The 17,568-nt window shown below is 48.9% G+C and overlaps 1 protein-coding gene and 1 long non-coding RNA gene across 3 annotated transcripts in view; both read right to left on the bottom strand.

Annotated features, from left to right (window-relative positions):
- LOC141580571 (uncharacterized) overlaps nucleotides 1-13,324 on the bottom strand; it is a 55,871-nt gene extending 42,547 nt beyond the window's left edge. Inside the window, exon 1 of the long non-coding RNA XR_012512815.1 lies at nucleotides 26-13,324. This is a non-coding gene — a long non-coding RNA (uncharacterized LOC141580571). The remainder of the gene's footprint in view (nucleotides 1-25) is intronic.
- Nucleotides 1-13,749, bottom strand: part of XYLT1 (xylosyltransferase 1) — a 382,463-nt gene extending 368,714 nt beyond the window's left edge. For both annotated transcript variants that reach the window (XM_010339434.3, XM_074382237.1), the window contains exon 1: nucleotides 13,369-13,749. In XM_010339434.3, the coding sequence (XP_010337736.3) occupies nucleotides 13,369-13,734 (366 nt within the window). In that variant the 5' untranslated portion in view covers nucleotides 13,735-13,749. The remainder of the gene's footprint in view (nucleotides 1-13,368) is intronic.
- Between the last annotated feature and the right edge of the window lie 3,819 nt (nucleotides 13,750-17,568).

Raw genomic sequence — 17,568 nt, 5'->3', positions numbered from 1 at the left:
TACCTGCTCTCTGGCTTTAACTCACCTTCTAAACAAGAGAAATCAGACATCACCATTTGAAAACTATCCCTCAATAAGATCCCAAGACAAAGCAGGCAAGAAGAGCCTTTTGCATCGAAAATGGAAGCATCTGTAATACTTGATGACGAGCAGACGGGGTTCTCAGTGTCTTTCGAAACAGCTGCCCCTTTTGAGCTGGGATAAAAGAAAGTGCGAAAGACAGACAGTGAATAGGCTTTTATTTCAAAGAGAACATCTGCAAAGCATGGCCCTCCATTAAAAAATAAACAGAAAACAGCCACTAGTCTAGGGGAAAAAAAAAATAAGATTTCCCATTACATCTCTAATTAATAAAGCCCCATTTCACAAGGAAAAAAGAAGGGGAAAAAAAACAGAGAATAACTTTTTCACATCCCCAAAGAAAGGATGCTTAATGAGGTCACTGCTGTATTCTGTGATCCATCTAATCTGGTTTTAACACTATCCTTAAATAATGTATACATTACCTTTCCATTACCAAAAACATTTGTTTATTTTATGAACGTGAGTCTGGTTGAGAGTTGAGACTCTACAAAATCATCATGCCGTCCTTGGGCTCCCAGCTTTTAGTGCTTCTCCCCTCGCTCATTATGAAATGATTAGTTGTCCCGGCTGCCCTTTTGAATTGCTGCTGAATTGCTGCTAACCTCGTACTGTGGTTCTGTTACCCTGGTTCTGAACAGGAGAGTCCTGGTTCAGGGTTAAGTTAATGTAGTCATTACTGGCCCATTTGGGGACCCATTCATCACGCTAATTTCACGTCCAACACTTGGGGGACTAGCGTACAAATACTCAATGTGAAGTGAACGCACAGTGAATCCAAAAGATGTGCATGAAACGTCCAGACCTCAGTCACAGAAGGCAGGCACCGGGAGCCTCTGGGACCATTGCGACCAGAACTACGGGAGGAAGGCAGACATCAGAAAGGGCCTCTGATGGGGACTTCCTTTCCAATGGACCCAGAGCACAGCTCCTCCTAACATCTAACCTCAGTCCATTTGAACTTCAGAACAAAACAGTACAGCTGTTTACCAGAGGAGCAAAGACTCTTCAAATGGGTGAAGCCGACATTGACCAAACCTTGGCCATCTCAGCACTTCCTTTATCATCATTAATCAACCAAGTTGCAAGCAGGATGTGAAATCCAGTTACGGTTTGCTTATGCGTTTTCATTTTGGTAAGCAACTTCTTTTTCCTTAAACGTCACTTTACCTGCATGTTCAACAAGAAGAGCCTTGAAGCTGCTGTCTTGATTGGCTGGTTGTATTTCTGTATATTCCATTATACACATTTCAAGAAATATACAGCTATTAACAATTTCAATAGTCACCCAAGAAGCAGAAGAAAGGTGCATCCGGGATGGTGTCAGCGCTATGATTCCTGGTCTAGGACACTCGGATGTGTTCGGTTTGCAGAAATTCATCAAGTTGTACATTTAGAGTAATGCTTATATCACATGGTTTTGTTGGGGAAAAGCAGCTAAAAGAACACAGGCAATATTTAAGAAGTGGGCCAGGAGTGGTGGCTCGTGCCTGTAATCCCAGCACTTTGGGAGGCTGAGGTGGGAGGATCACTTGATCCCAGGAGTTCCAGACCAGCCTGGGCAACATAGCAAAACCCCATCTCTTCAAAAAATACAAAAATTAGCCGGGTGTGGTGATATGCACCTACAGTCCCCGCTACTCAGGGGGCTAAGGTGGAAGGATTGCTTGAGCCTGTGAGGTGAAGATCACACCACTGCATTCTAGCCAGGTGACACAGGGAGTCCCTGTCACAATAAATACATTTAAGAAGTGAATAAATGTTATGCAAATATGAATACCAACTCTTTATAAAAAGCTATTGGAGAATATCTGCCCCTGTAGCACCTTCAACCACCGGTGCATCATGACTGGTGTCTATACCATATTTTGGATTCCTGGGGCTTGTTTATTACTACAGTGGCAAAAGGCAAGATCCAAAATAAATCCTTACTCTCAAACAAGTAAACTAAATCCGCCCCATCCAAAACAAATGCTTATCCACGGTCCCTTCTTTTCGTTCAGCTCTCTAACCATTTCCTTCAAGGCACTTGTAACAATTTGATTTTTTTGACATGTTCTTGTTTGTTTTTATTTGGGAGTCATCCTGCCCCCAAACCATAAAGAGCATGCGGGCAGGGTCACATCTGTCTTTCTACCTGCTTTGCCTAAGGCCCGGTATACAGCAGACCCTCAAACAACATCTGATGAATGAACGGATGAGTAGGTGGTACATTTCCAGTGGATTTCACTCATTCACTCTCTCCCTGTCCCCGGTGAGTTACAAAACACTGTAAGGAAGGAACACAGAAAACCCCATCTCAACACTCCCACATTCTGCAGCTTGAAGACATGAGCCCCGTCTTCCATTCACATGGGGCTTTCTGAGCTTCAAAGCACTTTCTCATCTGTTTATCAAATTTAATCCTCACAACTCGGGGAGGGAGGCAGGCTTATCAGCATCATCTGATGAAGCACCAAAAAGACACAGAGATGAAAGTCATGGTCCGTCCCTGACAGCATTGGGACCAAGCCAAGGTACTCAGGAATGTTCTACTTTTCACCTCCCCCTTGTCTCTAAATACTCCCAACTTCCCAGTGTGTGTTACTAGGAGACAAGGTCACAGGGAACACAGAGCGAGGGGCAGGTGACTCAAAGGAGCCCATCATTCACACTCCCTGCAGAGGGGAAACAGGTTTATCAAATTGCAGAAGGCATGATTCTATTTCTATGGAGGGCGTTTGCCTTCAGGATGGCCTCGTGCTTATAAGAATTTGCATATTCTGGGTCTCCACCACCAGTGAGGTGGGGGACGACTCCATCATGCCTCAGGCAAGGCACAGGCAGTCAGAGGCAAATAAGTGAAATAAGTGCAGTGAATTAGCCACATGGGGATAGGGTGACCACAGATACTTATTTTTATGTCTTCATGGTGAACACGAGAGGGCTTCCAAATGGGCTGCAAACTCAACAGCCAAGAGGAGCCAGCCAGGTGGCACAAGTGACAGGAGAGATCTTGGGGGGACTCTTGGGGACCCACTGGATCTCCAGTGTCACCATTCCTCAGCTTGGCTGTTTAACAGTTTAACACCAAGCAAGCACACGTGGACCCTGCATTGCTAGATCTTATGACTTTTAAAAGAATTCCAAAAATCTACGCTGTCTCATGACATATCCTAATCCTTTTTTTTTTTTTTTTTTTTTTTTGAGACAGATTCACACTCTATAGCCCCAGCTGGAGTGCTGTGGCGCAATCTCAGCTTGCTGCAGCCTCTGCCTCAGCCTCTCAGGTAGCTGGAATTACAAGCACCTGCCACCACGCCCAGCTATTTATTTTATTTTTTTTTTTAGAGATGGGCTTTCACCATCTTGACCGGGATGGTCTTGAATTCGTGATATCGTGATCCATCCGCCTCAGCCTCCCAAAGTGCTGAGATTAGAGGCATGAGCTACTGCGTCTGGCCAGCATATCCTAATCTTTAAATTCCAGTGCCTATTTATTCTAACACGCCATGTGGGCAAAATCAAACCCACCCATGGGCCACAGATTTGAAAGTCTCCCTGGCTCTAGCAGATATCTCCTATGATATGTCTGCATCAGAGGGCAGGGCAGAGCACCGACCACGACCCAGAGAGGCAGCTGCCTCATCACCAAGCCCTGCCAGTAAGTGCCTACATGGCCTTTGTGCTTCAGACAAGGAGACTTCAGACAAGGAGCCCCAGAAGGGCAAAGTGCCATGTCACAGATGATGTCAGAGCACCGTCTTCTTCCTCAACATCACACGACCTGCCTCTAAGGCCCCACAGCATCTGGCCATCTGCTCCCCTGGATCACTCCTAGGGTTGTTTCTTCAGCTGCAGAAGGAGAGCTTGAGCCTCATGAGTGGAGCAGCCCAGGCCTCGTGGACAGTTCTGGGACGGCAGAGACCTTGGGGCTTCCAGGGTCCCGAATCATACTTCTTACTCCTCACCCTGACCTTCACAGAGGACACTTCCCTTGTGTGTTCAAGAGGTCACCATAGGAAAGGGTATAGGCAATGAACCAGGCTGGGATGTGGCAGTGTTCTCCCTGGAGATCGGCCGCTTATCAGCATGGGCTCTAACTCTTGCCTGCTTGACTGGTCCTCCTGGAGGGCAGGAGGCACATTTGTCCTGTTCAGCAAAGGTAGTTCCAGTGCTAGACACAGGGACTGGTACCTTTTAACTGGAGGGCTGGAGGATGGTATGGGTAGATGGGTGGATAGGTGGGTGAATGAATAGATGCGTAATGGATGGTTAGATGGATGGATGAATGGACCAATGAATGGATGAATGGACCTATGGATGGATGGATGGTCAGACAGATAAATACATGAATGGACTTACGGATGGCTGGATGGATGGCTAACTGGATAGATGGAAAGAATGGATGAATGGATGGGTGGATGGATGGATGGAAGGACGGGTGGACGGACAGACTGGACGGACGGATGCATGGACGGACGGATGGATGGACGGACAGACGGACGGATGGATGGATGGGTGGACAAATGCATGCATAAGTGGATGGAGGGAAGGGGAGAATGAGGGTCTAGAGTCAACAAACTGACTGACTCTGAACTGGGTAGAGAACACAGCCTTCGGAGACAACACCCAGCTTGAATTCCTAGTTTGGACATTTCTCACCTGCTTAATTTTCATCCAACTTACTGCCTTAGTTTTTACTATTTCAACCAGTAAAACACAGATGAAAATAATAGCTCATAAATTGCCAGATGTTATAAGGATTCAATAAACCATGGCTTTTTAGTCCTTTCACGGTGTCTGGTACATTCAATAAAGAAGGTCTCCTCCTCCACCTCATCATCACTACAGTTGCAATATCTGTCCTTGTGGAGCAGGGAACCTCTGGATAAACCTCTCTGCCCTACACATTCATCTTAAACTGAGACCATGCACCTTGGGGCCAAAAATTATGGCAAAGTGTGACCTGGGAGGAGAAACAAACACCTGTTACCACATTACCTCATTAGCATCCACTGACACATTAGCCTGCAATAAATGTCCAGAGAAGCAGTTAGTCAGCTCGCTGGGACAAACCAGGCCTGGGAGAGGACAAATACATTCATTGCCCCTAGATGGCCCTGAATGATGAGACAACCCCATCCACACACTCAAAGCTCAAGAATGAGTCCCACCCCTTCCTCATCTGGCAGGGTGCTGAGCCGGCAGTCCCTAACACTAATAATGCCTGTGTCTAGGTTCAAGCCTAAGGCGACACCCTGCCCCACACCCATCTTCTTTATGATGCCTCTGGCTTCCAATAAGGTAGGGGCAATCTAACTCAGAAAGCACATAGGCACCACCTGATGAGTATCTGCGGGCAAACGGGTAGTTTCTGTTGCAGGCGGAAGGAAGTGTCCACAAGATGATCTGGACCACATGTTCGTTGAGATAGCTCACTCTCTCCAGTGTCCTGCAGACCCAGGCTCTCAGGTACAAGTGGTGGGGTCCTCAGAGGGCCAACCACAGAGCGGTCGGAAGGAAAGAAGCAGCAGGAAGTCTGTTGTGGTTGAAAGAAAAGCCATTTTCCCTCACCAAAGAACGCTATACAAAATATCCTCATGCCCCCTTCTCCTCTTCTCCCTTGGTTAGAGAGAGAATTCGAGACTTCCTTCTCTAGCCAATTTCAAGTTTATTTCTTGACTGTTGAAAATATAATATTACACGGCTTGCAGGATTAAATGAGTTCATGCACATAAAGGGTTTAAAACAGTGCCTGGCAAACAGAATAGAGAACCCAGAAATAAATCCACGCTTTTACATCAACTCATTTTTGACAAAGGCATCAAAAACAGACGCTGGGGAAAGGAAAGTCTATTCAACAGATGGTGCTGGGAAAGCTGGATAACCGTAAGCTATGGATAACCTTCAGAATGAAACTATACACCTGTTTCTCACCAAATACAAAAACCAAATCAAAACGGATTAAAGACTTAAATCTAGGACCCGAGACTATGAGACAACTAGAGACAAACACTGGGGAAACACTTCAGGACCCTGGTTTGGACAAGGACTTTTTTGGGTAAGACCTCAAAAGCCACAGACAAGAAAAGCAAAAATAGACAAATGGGATTACGTCAAGCTACAAAGCTTCTGCACAGCAAAGTAAACAATCAACAAATTAAACAACCTACAGAATGGAAGAAAATATTTGCAAACTACCCATCTGACAAGGGATTAATAACCAAAATATATAAAGAACTCTAACAACTCAGCAAAATACAAGTAATCCATTTTTTTTAATGGGCGGAAGAGCTGAATAGCTATTTCTCAAAAGAAGACACAAACATGGCGAACGGATATATAAAAATGCACAGCATCCCTCATCACCAGGGAACTGTGACTCAAAAGCACAATGAGATATCATCTCACCCCAGCTGAAATGGCTTTGATCAAGAAGACAAAAAATAACAGATGCTGGTGAGGACGTGAAAAAAGGGAACCCTCGTACATCATTGGTGGGACTGTAAATTAGTACAGATACTATGGGGAAGAGTATAAAGGTTCTTCACAGGCTAAAAATAGAACTACCATATGATCTGGCAATCCCACTACTTTGTCTACACAGGAAAGGAATTAATAACCCAAAGGAAAGGCAATCAGTACATTGACGAGCTATCTGCACTCTGTGTTTACTGCAACGTTCTTCGCAATAGCCAAGATGTAGAATCAGTAAGTGCCCATCAATGGATGAACGAATAAAGAAAATGTGGTAAAGACACACAATGGAATATTAGTCAGCCATTAAAAAGAGAAATCCTGTCATTTGCAGCAACATGAATAAACCAGAGGCCATTGTATTAACTGAAATAAGCCAGGCACTTAGAGACAAATATCACACATTCTCACTCCTACGTGGGAGCTAAAATGCAGATGACAAGATGGAGAGTAGATAGGTGACTGGGGGAGTGAGGGGAGTGGGGAGGAAGACGTTGATTAGCAGGTATAAAAATCCAGTTAGATAGAAGGAACAAGTTCTAGCGTTTGGTAGTCCAGTAAGGTGATTACCGTTAACAATAATCTATTGCGTATTTCAAAAGAGGTAGAAGAGCCCAGCCCGGTGGCTCATGCCTGTAATCTGGGCACAGTGGCTCACACCTGTAATCTTGGTGTGGTGGCTCACGCCTGTGATCCCAGCACTTTGGGAGGCCAAGGTGGGTGGATCACCTGAGGTCAGGAGCTCAAGACCAGCCTTGGCAACGTGGCAAAACCCTTCTCTACTAAAAATACAAAGAAAATTAGCCAGGTGTGGTGGCAGGTGCCTGTAATCCCAGCTACTCAAGAGGCTGAGGCAGAAGAATTGCTTGAACCTGGGAGGCAGAGGTTGCAGCAAGCTGAGATCACTTGTACTCCAGCCTGGGCAACAGGAGCAAAACTCTATCTAAAAAAAAAAAAAAATAGCTAGAAGAGAAGAATTTCAGTGTCTCTGGCAAAAAGTAAAGATAAATGTTGGAGGTAATGTATAACCCAATTACTTTGAGTTCATCATTACACGTTATATGAACATAACAAAATATCACATCGACCCCCAAAATATTTAAAATTATTATGCATCCATATTTAAAACCACCTAACACATCATAAATGCTATGCAGACATTATCATTATTACTGCCCTTGTATTTGCATCATGAGTCAGGTGTCTGATTCAATGTAAACTGCATGTCTGCTTCTTTTCTAGGGTCGATACCTTCTTAGGAATCTGCAATAAGAAGTGAGAAAAGTAGAATCAAGATTTTGGGCGCCAGGCGCAGTGGCTCAGGCCTATAATCCCAGCACTTTGGGAGGTCGAGGCAGGTAGATCTCTTGAGGTCAGCAGTTCCAGAGCAACCTGGGCAACATGGTGAGACCCTCTCTCTACTAAAATGCAAAAATTAGCCAGGTGTAGTGGCATGTGCCTGTAGACCCAGCTACTCCAGAGGCTGAGGCACAAGAACTGCTTCAACCTGGGAGCGGAGGTTACAGTAAGCAGAGACAGCACCACTGCACCCCAGTCTGAGTAACAGAGTGAGACTCTGTCTCAAAAAAGAAAAAGATTTTCGGGAATGACATAGTTGCACGTGGGGCTTATCAACAAACAGAAAAGCAGAAGAAAAGCAGCTCAGACAGGTGCCATCACTTGGAAAGGGGCAGGCCTGGGTTTGCATCTCAGTTCTGCTGCTCCCCAGCTCTGCGAACTTCATGAGCAAGCAGCTTCACTTCCCCGACCCTCAGTTTCCTCCTGGGGACAGCAACAGTCCTATCCCACAAAGTTGGGAGAATTCAATAAGACAGTAAGGCAATATTTGAAAGTCCCTCCATTATTCCTGCCACATAATAAGCAATCATAAGACCAACAATTTCTAGCTGGGTGTCCACAGTTTTAACTTTATATCAGTTGTGTAATACCATCTTCCTTCCTGGAAAGCTTCTGTGGGGTTTTTTTTTTATGGGGATGGAGAGTGGCATGAGCATTTAATGACCTAACGTATGCATAACGCCCAAATGATGCCTGGCATACAGCAGGCACTCAATAAATGTCAGTATTCCTTCTTCTACCATATCCCCTCCCGATCACACAGAAAGAGCTATATTCATTCTACTGCCTTGGATTTACTCACACTCTACACTGTGTGGGAAAATGAATAACTGGAAGAAACTGCTTATTTTCAAACATACCAAGAATTTCCTTCTGAGAACAACAGCTCACATTTGAGCACTGATTAGGAACCAGGCCCACATCAGTTCATATGTATTGCTACATTCCGTCCTCATACAGTCCTATGAGGCAGCTCAGACTTACAGAGGAGCAAAATGACAGTGGCTTGCCCAAGGCCAGGGACACAAGAAAGGGGCGAGCCGGGAGGGGAACCCAGGGATGTCAGACCTGAGGGTACCGAACAGAGGCCTCTCTCATTTGTGCTGGGGCCTGGCGCACACTTCTTGGGACCTTTTCTCCTGTTACCACACCCTTTCCTTAGAACATAGGTTTTGTTAAGATTGAGTATGGTTTTCACTTATTTTTTTCTTTTCCCCAAGGCATTTTCTCGTTGTTTCGGTAGAAATGGGGAAACGCAAAGGAAAGGGAAAGAGAGATACCATAAGTGACAACTCTTAGGGCAGCCCTGGCCAAAAGATAGAGACCCTCAACCTCACCTGTGCAGTCCAATGAGTGTGTGTGGTAGTTCTTCTGTACTGAAACACTAATATAGATAGATTTATGACCTTATCCTGAATCTGCCTCCAAAGCATCATCCCAGCAGCCCCAGCAGGGTTTTGAAACAAACCGGAGAGGGGGACAGACTCTTATTTCAAAGACATCCCTAAGGATACGTTTGCTTTCTTTCTGGGGATACACACACATACACAATGACGCAATGATGTCAAATCTCTGCCACCAAATTTACTCTTTTTATGAAACTATGAATCAAAATTGAACAGTCACCAGTAAATAAGAACTTATGCCACGGCTGGCTTCCTAACTGAAAAATAACAAGCATTTGATCACCTAAGCTTCTGGAAGATTTTTCAAAAATGAATTGATAAACTAAAGAGAATGTCTGAAGTGTGAGAAAACTAGAAGGAAAGTGAATAGATATATTAGAATTTATATTACAAACATATCTATACCTATGCATCTAATTTCCACTTTTATTTATCTATTTTAACATTTTCCAGTATATGATTTAAACAGATGGCAACATTTGCAGTAAGATAAATATTGTTCAATTATGCATACTTCTGTATACAAAGTGTAATGCGTCGCTCGAACAAAATAAAACTCCATTGAAAGTGTGAAAAAAAAATGAACCATCAATAAAATACCCTGTTTTCTGTGGTCTCAAAGCACTTGGAAAGAAAGAAACGCTATGCCTCCAAGGCTGTTTGTTAGAAGCAGAGGTGATGTAAAGCCAGCAAACCAATCTTTCAAAGTCACCGCTGATGTCTAAAAAGTCCCAAGTTATCTGAGTAATGTGAAGTATGAGGAATTTCTGCCGAAAAATCAACATTACAAAGGGGTAGGATAATACAGAAACTCCATTCTACTTTGTGTATTTTTGTGGGGCGGGGGTTGGGGGGTGGGAAGGGTAATAAAAAATTAGATTTCTTAAATGAAACTGACTAACAGTTTATCCAAGAAAACAAGCAATAACTGTGGGGACTTCAAGAAGAGAGTCACTGAGGGAAAGAAAATAAACATCCATTACGTGAACACACACAGCTCTCTTTCATTTGCTCCAAAATCTATTCAGAACCTGTAGGCTGATCCTTGCGACAGCTTTCCCAATATTTTTCCTCCCTTTATAAGGGAGCCCGTCTGTTTCTTAAATTCTGAGATGACAGTAAAATCCACAGCTTACTGGAGACCCAGTGAAGGAATCAGTGTCACGGCCACAGAACAGCTGCAATCCACCCAGTAATTCTAACATTTAAGAGCTTTGAAAGAGGCTGAGAGGAAAAGGCGAGCTTGCAAATCTTTTATGGACATGCCCTCTGACTCTGACTACTTGAGAAACGGGGTGTTTCCTCTTGGCTTCTTAAGTGCACCAAAATTACAATCAGGGCCTTCCACCGAAGCACAGCTCCCCAAACATAAAAAGGACAAATGCTCTGAGACCGTGGGCATCAGGAGGCAGGCAGATCTCCTTTAGAAAATGCTCTATACACAATGCCTGCCTGGCACACTCTGCAAAACACCCTCTACGTGCAAGAGTCAAGACTGTCCACCCCACCCCATCCCTGCCTGCAACAGAGCACCGAGCTAAAGCATCTTCTATGCACGTGTCTAACCAGCTCTCTACAAGCGCCATCTGGAAAATCACGGGGATTTGTGTCTTTAAATGTCCCACTCCCGAATTTCTCTCCAAAGCATCATCTCGGCAGCTCCAGCAGGGTTTGGAAACAAACTGCACACTGCAAGAGCCTCTATTACTTGCAAAAAGGTCTGGTCCTCTCCTTGCCTGCAACCCAAGCTCCAGGACTTTGGGAACAGCCTGCCCCCTTCTGGTCTCCTGGAGCGCCATGGAAGGGCAGGAACTGGGTGGGCACAACCAGAGTAGGCAGACCCCGGGCTCCAGCCAGCTTGTCTGTACTGTGATTTCAGGATTTAGCAGGCCATGGAGTAGGTGTGGGGGGAGAGGAAAGAAAGGAGAGAGACAAGCAAATAAAATAAAATAAAATACAAATCCCCAGGCGACAATAATCAACAGCATGGTAAACAGCTACCAGGAAGAAAACCAAGAGAAAAACACATAAATGTCTATCTTGGAAGGTAAAGAAATTGAGACATAGGACATGTAGGTTTGGGGAGAGTAACTGAACTTGCAGTTGGAAGCAGAGTTGCAGAAAAGCAAAGCAACTCCCCTGCCGGAACTGAAATTCCAAAAGGAAGTGAGAAGAAAAATGTTGTGTTCCTACCTACCTCCACAGCTGCAAATCTCTCAGAGGCTGAGCTGGGTGAGAGAGGGTGAAACACTGAGCTGGGCACACAGAGAGGCGCTGGAGATGGGTGCTCACAATAACAGGGACCTACGAAGAAATCCGCCGGCCCTGCCTCCTTCCTTCTCTTCATTTATTTCAACAGGTGCTACGTGCAGCCTAAAGGTACCTTCTGAACCCACTCTGAACCCCAGACGCAAAGGATGCGGTAAGCTCCATGCGTCCCCCACCATGTCTACCCTACACACTCCTACACTGGACCAGCAGGGCACAACCCACAACCCTCCCATCCCACCTCCTGGACTTTGGATGCAGAAAGAACTTCTAGTTGCATTTCTGCCGGAACCCACCACTATCAACTCCAGGAGTTCAAAGACAGTGTCTCAGAGGACGCCTCCCTGTAAAGCAGAGATCGCTGGACAGGAGGAATGTTCTGGTTTTCCATCAGGAAGCTCACGCCACTCTCCTCCCCGCAAGAGGGAAAGGCTTCTCCCTGCTACCCACACAGCAACGTGAAATGCCATCACATCACGTCTTGGGGCTGGCTCAGCTCGCAAGCACGAAGAGCTGCACTCCGGCAGAGAGGGTCGCACGGACTCCCAAGAAGTTTAGCAGCTCAGAAAGCATCACGCTGTGTACGAAGTCAGTCTACAGTGAGGACTCCCAAAGTGAAAAATGATAGAGATATGCATTTGGTCCTCAGAACCCGAAAATCACTCCCCTGGGGTCTAATATCCTTTGGCGGCTAGGCGAATCCTATGGTGTGATGAAGAAACAGACACACCACACACTGGTTATGCCCTAAGGCAGAACTCACACCCACGGGAAGCTGAGACCTTGGCTCTGAACTGGGGACGGCCTCCCACCCCACGTGCTCCCAGCTCAGCAGGCTGGACAAGGCAGTCCAGAGAAGGTGGTGGGAAAGGTATCCCTGGAGAAGTTGGGGACAGGGTAGGCAGACAAGTCAGTCCCCCACCCAGACACCCAGATGGCCCCAGACCTGCGGAAGAAACGGTTTCAGAGCCCTGACCGTTCACACCCAAGGAGGGCAAAGAAATCCCACAGGACTAGAAGCCTGACGGTGTGGTCGGAAACACAGCTGGTGACCCGAACCGGCCGCAACAAGACAGAGAGACAACCAGCTAGGAGAAGGAGCCATCGCCTGAAACTGGAGATGGGGAGGAGATAAAGTCAGAGAGGGCACTGGAGACGGCAAGGTTAGAGACAGAGAAGGTGAAGACGGGAGGCTCAGACATCCAGAGAGGAGAAACAGGAGACCCAAAGTCAGACCAGACACCCCGGACTGAGTATTGATTCAGGGGCACGGACGAGGACTCCGGACGCCCAGCCCATCCCTCGCCGCAGGCCAGGACGAACAGAGGGCTCATCTGTCTGCACCCAGCTCGGCAAAGAGCAGAGAGATGCTGCTGCTGCGACAAACACCCAGGAGCAGCGGCTCAGGAACCGGCACGATCCACTCACTCAGGCAGGGAGCGAGCGAGGCACGGAGACACACGCTTGGAGCAAGTCAGCTGGGGTCCCCAGCAAGAGCAACGGGGAACACGAGCCCAGGAGGGCTCCGGTAACCCCCAAAGCGCCCCCAATGGAGATAACTTCCCCCGGACCCCAAGGGCTCCGTGCTCAGACTCTGCATGGGGCAGCCCACGACCCCTGAGCCTCGGCAGGGACCCCACCCGGCTTCCCGGGGAAAGACGCGATGTGGAGTCGGCAGGCTTGCGGAGTCCCAGTCTGATGACCAGGTTCAAGGGCTAGGGGGGCGTGGGGTCGGGCTGCTTTCCTCCTTCCCTCCCTCCCTCCCCGCCAGGCGCGAGCCCAAAGGGCATCTTACCAGAGCCCGGGCGGGCAGTGCCCCCCGGCTGGCCGGCTGCTGTGCCCGGGGTTCTCCGGGGCCGCCTCCCCGCGCCCGCGCCGGGGGCCCCCGTCCTCCTCCTCCTCCTCCGCCGCCGCCGCCGCCTCCTCCTCGGGCTGCAGCCGGCTCGGCGGGCAGGTCCCGGCGCTCCCGGCGCGGGGCTGGGGCCGGGGGCGGCTGCTCCCCGCCGCCGGCCGCTGCGCCCCCGCGGCGCTCCCCGGCCCCGGAGTCGAGGCTGCTGAAATTCCACACGACCAGCGTCTGCAGCAGCAGCACCGTGAGCGCCGCGAGCAGCGCCGAGTGCGAGCGCCGGGCCAGCCTCCGGGCGCACGGCGCCGCCACCATCTTCGGAGCGCGGCGGGCGAGCGGGGCGCGGGGACCCCGGCGCGCTCCGGGCCGCCCCCGCGGCTCCCGCGGCTCCCGCGGCCGCCGGCTGCCGCTCGGGCTCCCGCTCGGGCCGCCGCCGCCGCCGCTGCCGCCTCGGCTCGCCGCTGCTCCTCCTCCGCCGCCGCCGCCGCTGCCGCCGCCGCCGCCGCCTCCACCGCCGCGGCGCGGAGTTTTCAGACGGGCAGGGACCCGGACGTCACCAGGAGGAGGAGAAGGCGGGGAGGCGGGAGCGGGGAGGCCGCGGAGGGGGGCGCCGGGCGCGCGCTCGGGGACGGGGCGCGCAGGGAGGGGCGGGCTCCTGGTCCGCGCCGCGCCCCCTCCCCACGCCCCCGTCCCCGCTGGAGGGGCGGGTGATGGGGAAGGGGCCGGAGGGACGCGGGCCGGGGCGGAGAGGGCGGGGCCTGGGGGCGGGGCCGAGGGAGGAAAAGGAGGAGGGAAGGGAAGGGAAGGGGGTGGGGGCGATCAGAAAAGACAGACACCCCCCAGGACGAGAGTGGGAGTAGGATGGGGAAGAGAGGAGGACAGTTCCCACGGCGGAAGAAGAAAGGCAAGGCAGCATAACAGGGGAGCTTTGGTTGAGGGTGGGCCCGCTCAGAATCCAGGGGCGGTCAGGAAGAGAGGGGGTCCCGAGGCCCTGTTTTCCATGTGGGCAGCTGGCAGGAGGCAGTGCGTGCAGGAAGCTCCTAGCCCGGGAGTTCGCGGTCCGGAATCTTCTGTAGGTACCAGACCGGTTGGCAAGTGGAGACGTGAAAAACATTTTAGGAGTGTCAGAGCCACGGAAGGTCCCAGCTCACACAGTCTGATCCCTGGATCCTGGGCTTATTGAAGGGGGTGGGGAGGAGGCTTTGGGTGAGTTTCTGGAGTTAATCAGCACAAGCTCTGGGAGTGACTCCTGAATCACACACACAATCCCCAGTGCCAACGATGTACTAAGTGTTCACTGAGTCACTTCTCTGGTCCCTGAGGACTCACAAGGCAAGAGACTCCAAACACAGTTGGCAAGCGGTATAGCGGCAAGAGAGAGATCCGTGGAGTTACTCAGCCTTCACAGGATGCAAGTCCAAAGGCTGGCCCCGGAGCCTCCCACCGTATCCTTTTCCCCATCCATCCTGAAGTCTGCCTTCCTGTCTGCACAGGGCCCAGGTCCTGGGGAAACAGGTCCTGCTTTTGCCAGTGGAGTTCTTTCCCATCCTGGCTGGTCTGACCTTGAGCGAGGAGGAGGAGGAGGACTCCTCCCTGGGCCCAAGCTTCCTCCTCTGTCGATGGGGGTTTAGACAGAATGCTCCCAACGGGCTCAGATTTCATGCCGAGCCTCCTCTGACTCAGTGTTTCCAGTTTTTCCTTCCCTTGTCCTCTAGCCCAGGGCTTTATACACAGCACTGCAGCACGGTGAGTATATGGGATGGAGCTGGCGTCCCATACGGGACCTAGCACCGTGAGACTACAACAGCAGATCAGATCCTCAGTTTGTGAATTGAGGACTTGGCGTGAATGCTTTGCGTCTTGTCTGCTGTGCTTTTTCACCTCATCCTAATTTACAAAGGGAAGTAGAGTATAATGAAGGCTCCTCAGACAATGAGGCAGGGAGTGGGAAGAGATTGTTTCATATGCTCCGCAAGCATCCGTGAATGCAAAGCTTGTGTCAGACACTGGGCCACATGCAGGCATCCAAAGGCAAATGAGGTTTAATCTCATCTTCAGCCAGCTCGAGGTCTAGAGGAACCTGACACAGATGTTAATCATTAAAATATCGTGATACAGGGCTGGGCATGGTGGCTCATGCCTGTAATCCCAGCGCTTTTGGAGGCTGAGGTGGGAGGATCATTTGAAGTCAGAGTTCAAGACCAGCCTGGCCAACATGGCAAAACCCTTCTCTACTAAAAATACAAAAATTAGCCAGGCGTGGTGGCACGTACCTGTGATCCCAGCTACTCAGGAGGCTGAGACAGCAGAATCGCTTGAACCTGGAAGGCAGAGGCTCCAGTGAGCCAAGATCACACCACTGCACTCCAGCGTGGGTGACAGAGCAAGACTCTATCTAAAATATATATATATATATATACACATACACACACATTATATATATATACATATATATCTATTGAGATACTCATTGCTAAAATGTGCAAAAGTGCTGAAGGTTCATGAGATCAGGACAGGAGTACACACCAAGAAAATGCTTTCTGGACCCATGTAATTACCCAACCCACTTCCCTGAACAAGGGAAGTATAAAATGTCTGCTAGTGGAGGTTCTAAACTCCGAACCAGACAGCCTTAGTTGTATCTAAAGCTTAGCCAGGCACAGAGGCCTTCCCTTTGGGCTCAGCACCCCTAACTGGGAGTAAGATAAAAGACCAGAAGCAAATCATCTATTTATCAGTTGTGGATATTTTGTTTACGAGCAATAAAACCTATTACTAACAATAATAGGACATAGTCTGTTTTTTTTTGTTGTTTTTTTTTTGTTGTTGTTGTTTGTTTGTTTTTTGACACAGTCTCACTCCATTGCCCAGGCTGGAGTACAGTGGTGTGATCTCAGCTCACTGCAACCTCCACCCACCAGGTTCAAGTGATTCTCTTGCCTCAGACTCCAGAGTAGCTGGGATTACAGGCATGTGCCACCATGCCCAGCTAATTTTTGTATTTTTAGTAGAGACAGGTTTTCATTGTGTTGGCCAGCCTGATCTCGAACTCCTGACTTCAAGTGATCTGCCTGCCACAGCCTCCCAAAGTGCTGGGATTACAGGTATCAGCCACTGTGCCCAGCCCTGTCTGTCTTAAAAGCAGACTTTACTGGATCGTGTAGCTGAACATTGCCTTCAGGCGAGGGTTGATCCAACAACTCAGAACTATCACCTGGGATTCCTTTTCTTTCCGTCTCTCCTCTCTACTTTCCATGGAGTCTCCGTTATTCCCTCTTCATGTCACACGATGCCTGGCCTCACCTGCTGAGACCACTTTGTATCCTTTGTTCATTTTTAGCCCGGGGAAAGAGGGTCAGTATTTCCCAGGATTTTCCTCAAAGGTTCAGAGATTTTTTTTTTATTTTTTTATTTTTATTTTTTTTTTTCTGATTAGACCAGCCTTAAGTTCTGGGTCACTCCTAGACCAATCACTGTAACCAGGGAGTTAGAATGTGCCAATCAACTTGGCTGAGGTCCCTCATTTCACCGCCACCATTGGGGTGAAGCCAGCCTCCCCGCAATGACTTGGATGCCATATAGAGATCAGAGTCTGATGGGAAGGAAGAAGGAGGTGCCGGGGACAGATTCTATGGTTTATTCCACGCAGCCTCCTCAAGGCTACATGACCTTGGCCAAGTCACCTCCCCTCCCAGGACTCTTAGATTTCTTTTCTTTTCTTTTCTTTTCTTTTTTAGACAGAGTCTCACCCTGTCACCCAGGCTGGAGTGCAGTGGTACAATCTCGACTCACTGCAACCTCCGCCTCCCGTGTTCAAGCAATTCTCCTGGCTCATCCTTCCAAGTAACTGGAACTACAGGTGCACCCTGTTATGCCAGGCTGATTTTTTTTTTTTTTTTTTTTTTTTTGTATTTTAGTAGAGACGGGGTTTCACCGTGTTGCCCAGACTAGTCTCAAACTCCTGAGCTCAGGCCATCTGCCTGCCTCCAGCTCCCAGATTTCTGGGATTACAGGCTTGAGCCACCCCACCCGGCCAGGACTTAGATTTCTTTAGGGCCAAATAAGGGGTTGGAGATGGCTCCCAAGATTTGACATGTTGCCAGAACACTCCCTTCGTGTCTAAGCAGAGCTTCTCAACCCAGCAGAGGC

This window comes from Saimiri boliviensis, chromosome 12 (assembly GCF_048565385.1).
Source record: "Saimiri boliviensis isolate mSaiBol1 chromosome 12, mSaiBol1.pri, whole genome shotgun sequence".
Lineage (NCBI taxonomy): Eukaryota > Metazoa > Chordata > Mammalia > Primates > Cebidae > Saimiri > Saimiri boliviensis.
The sequence above is the reverse complement of the archived record's forward strand: the minus strand, read 5'-3'. Positions and strand labels throughout refer to the sequence as shown.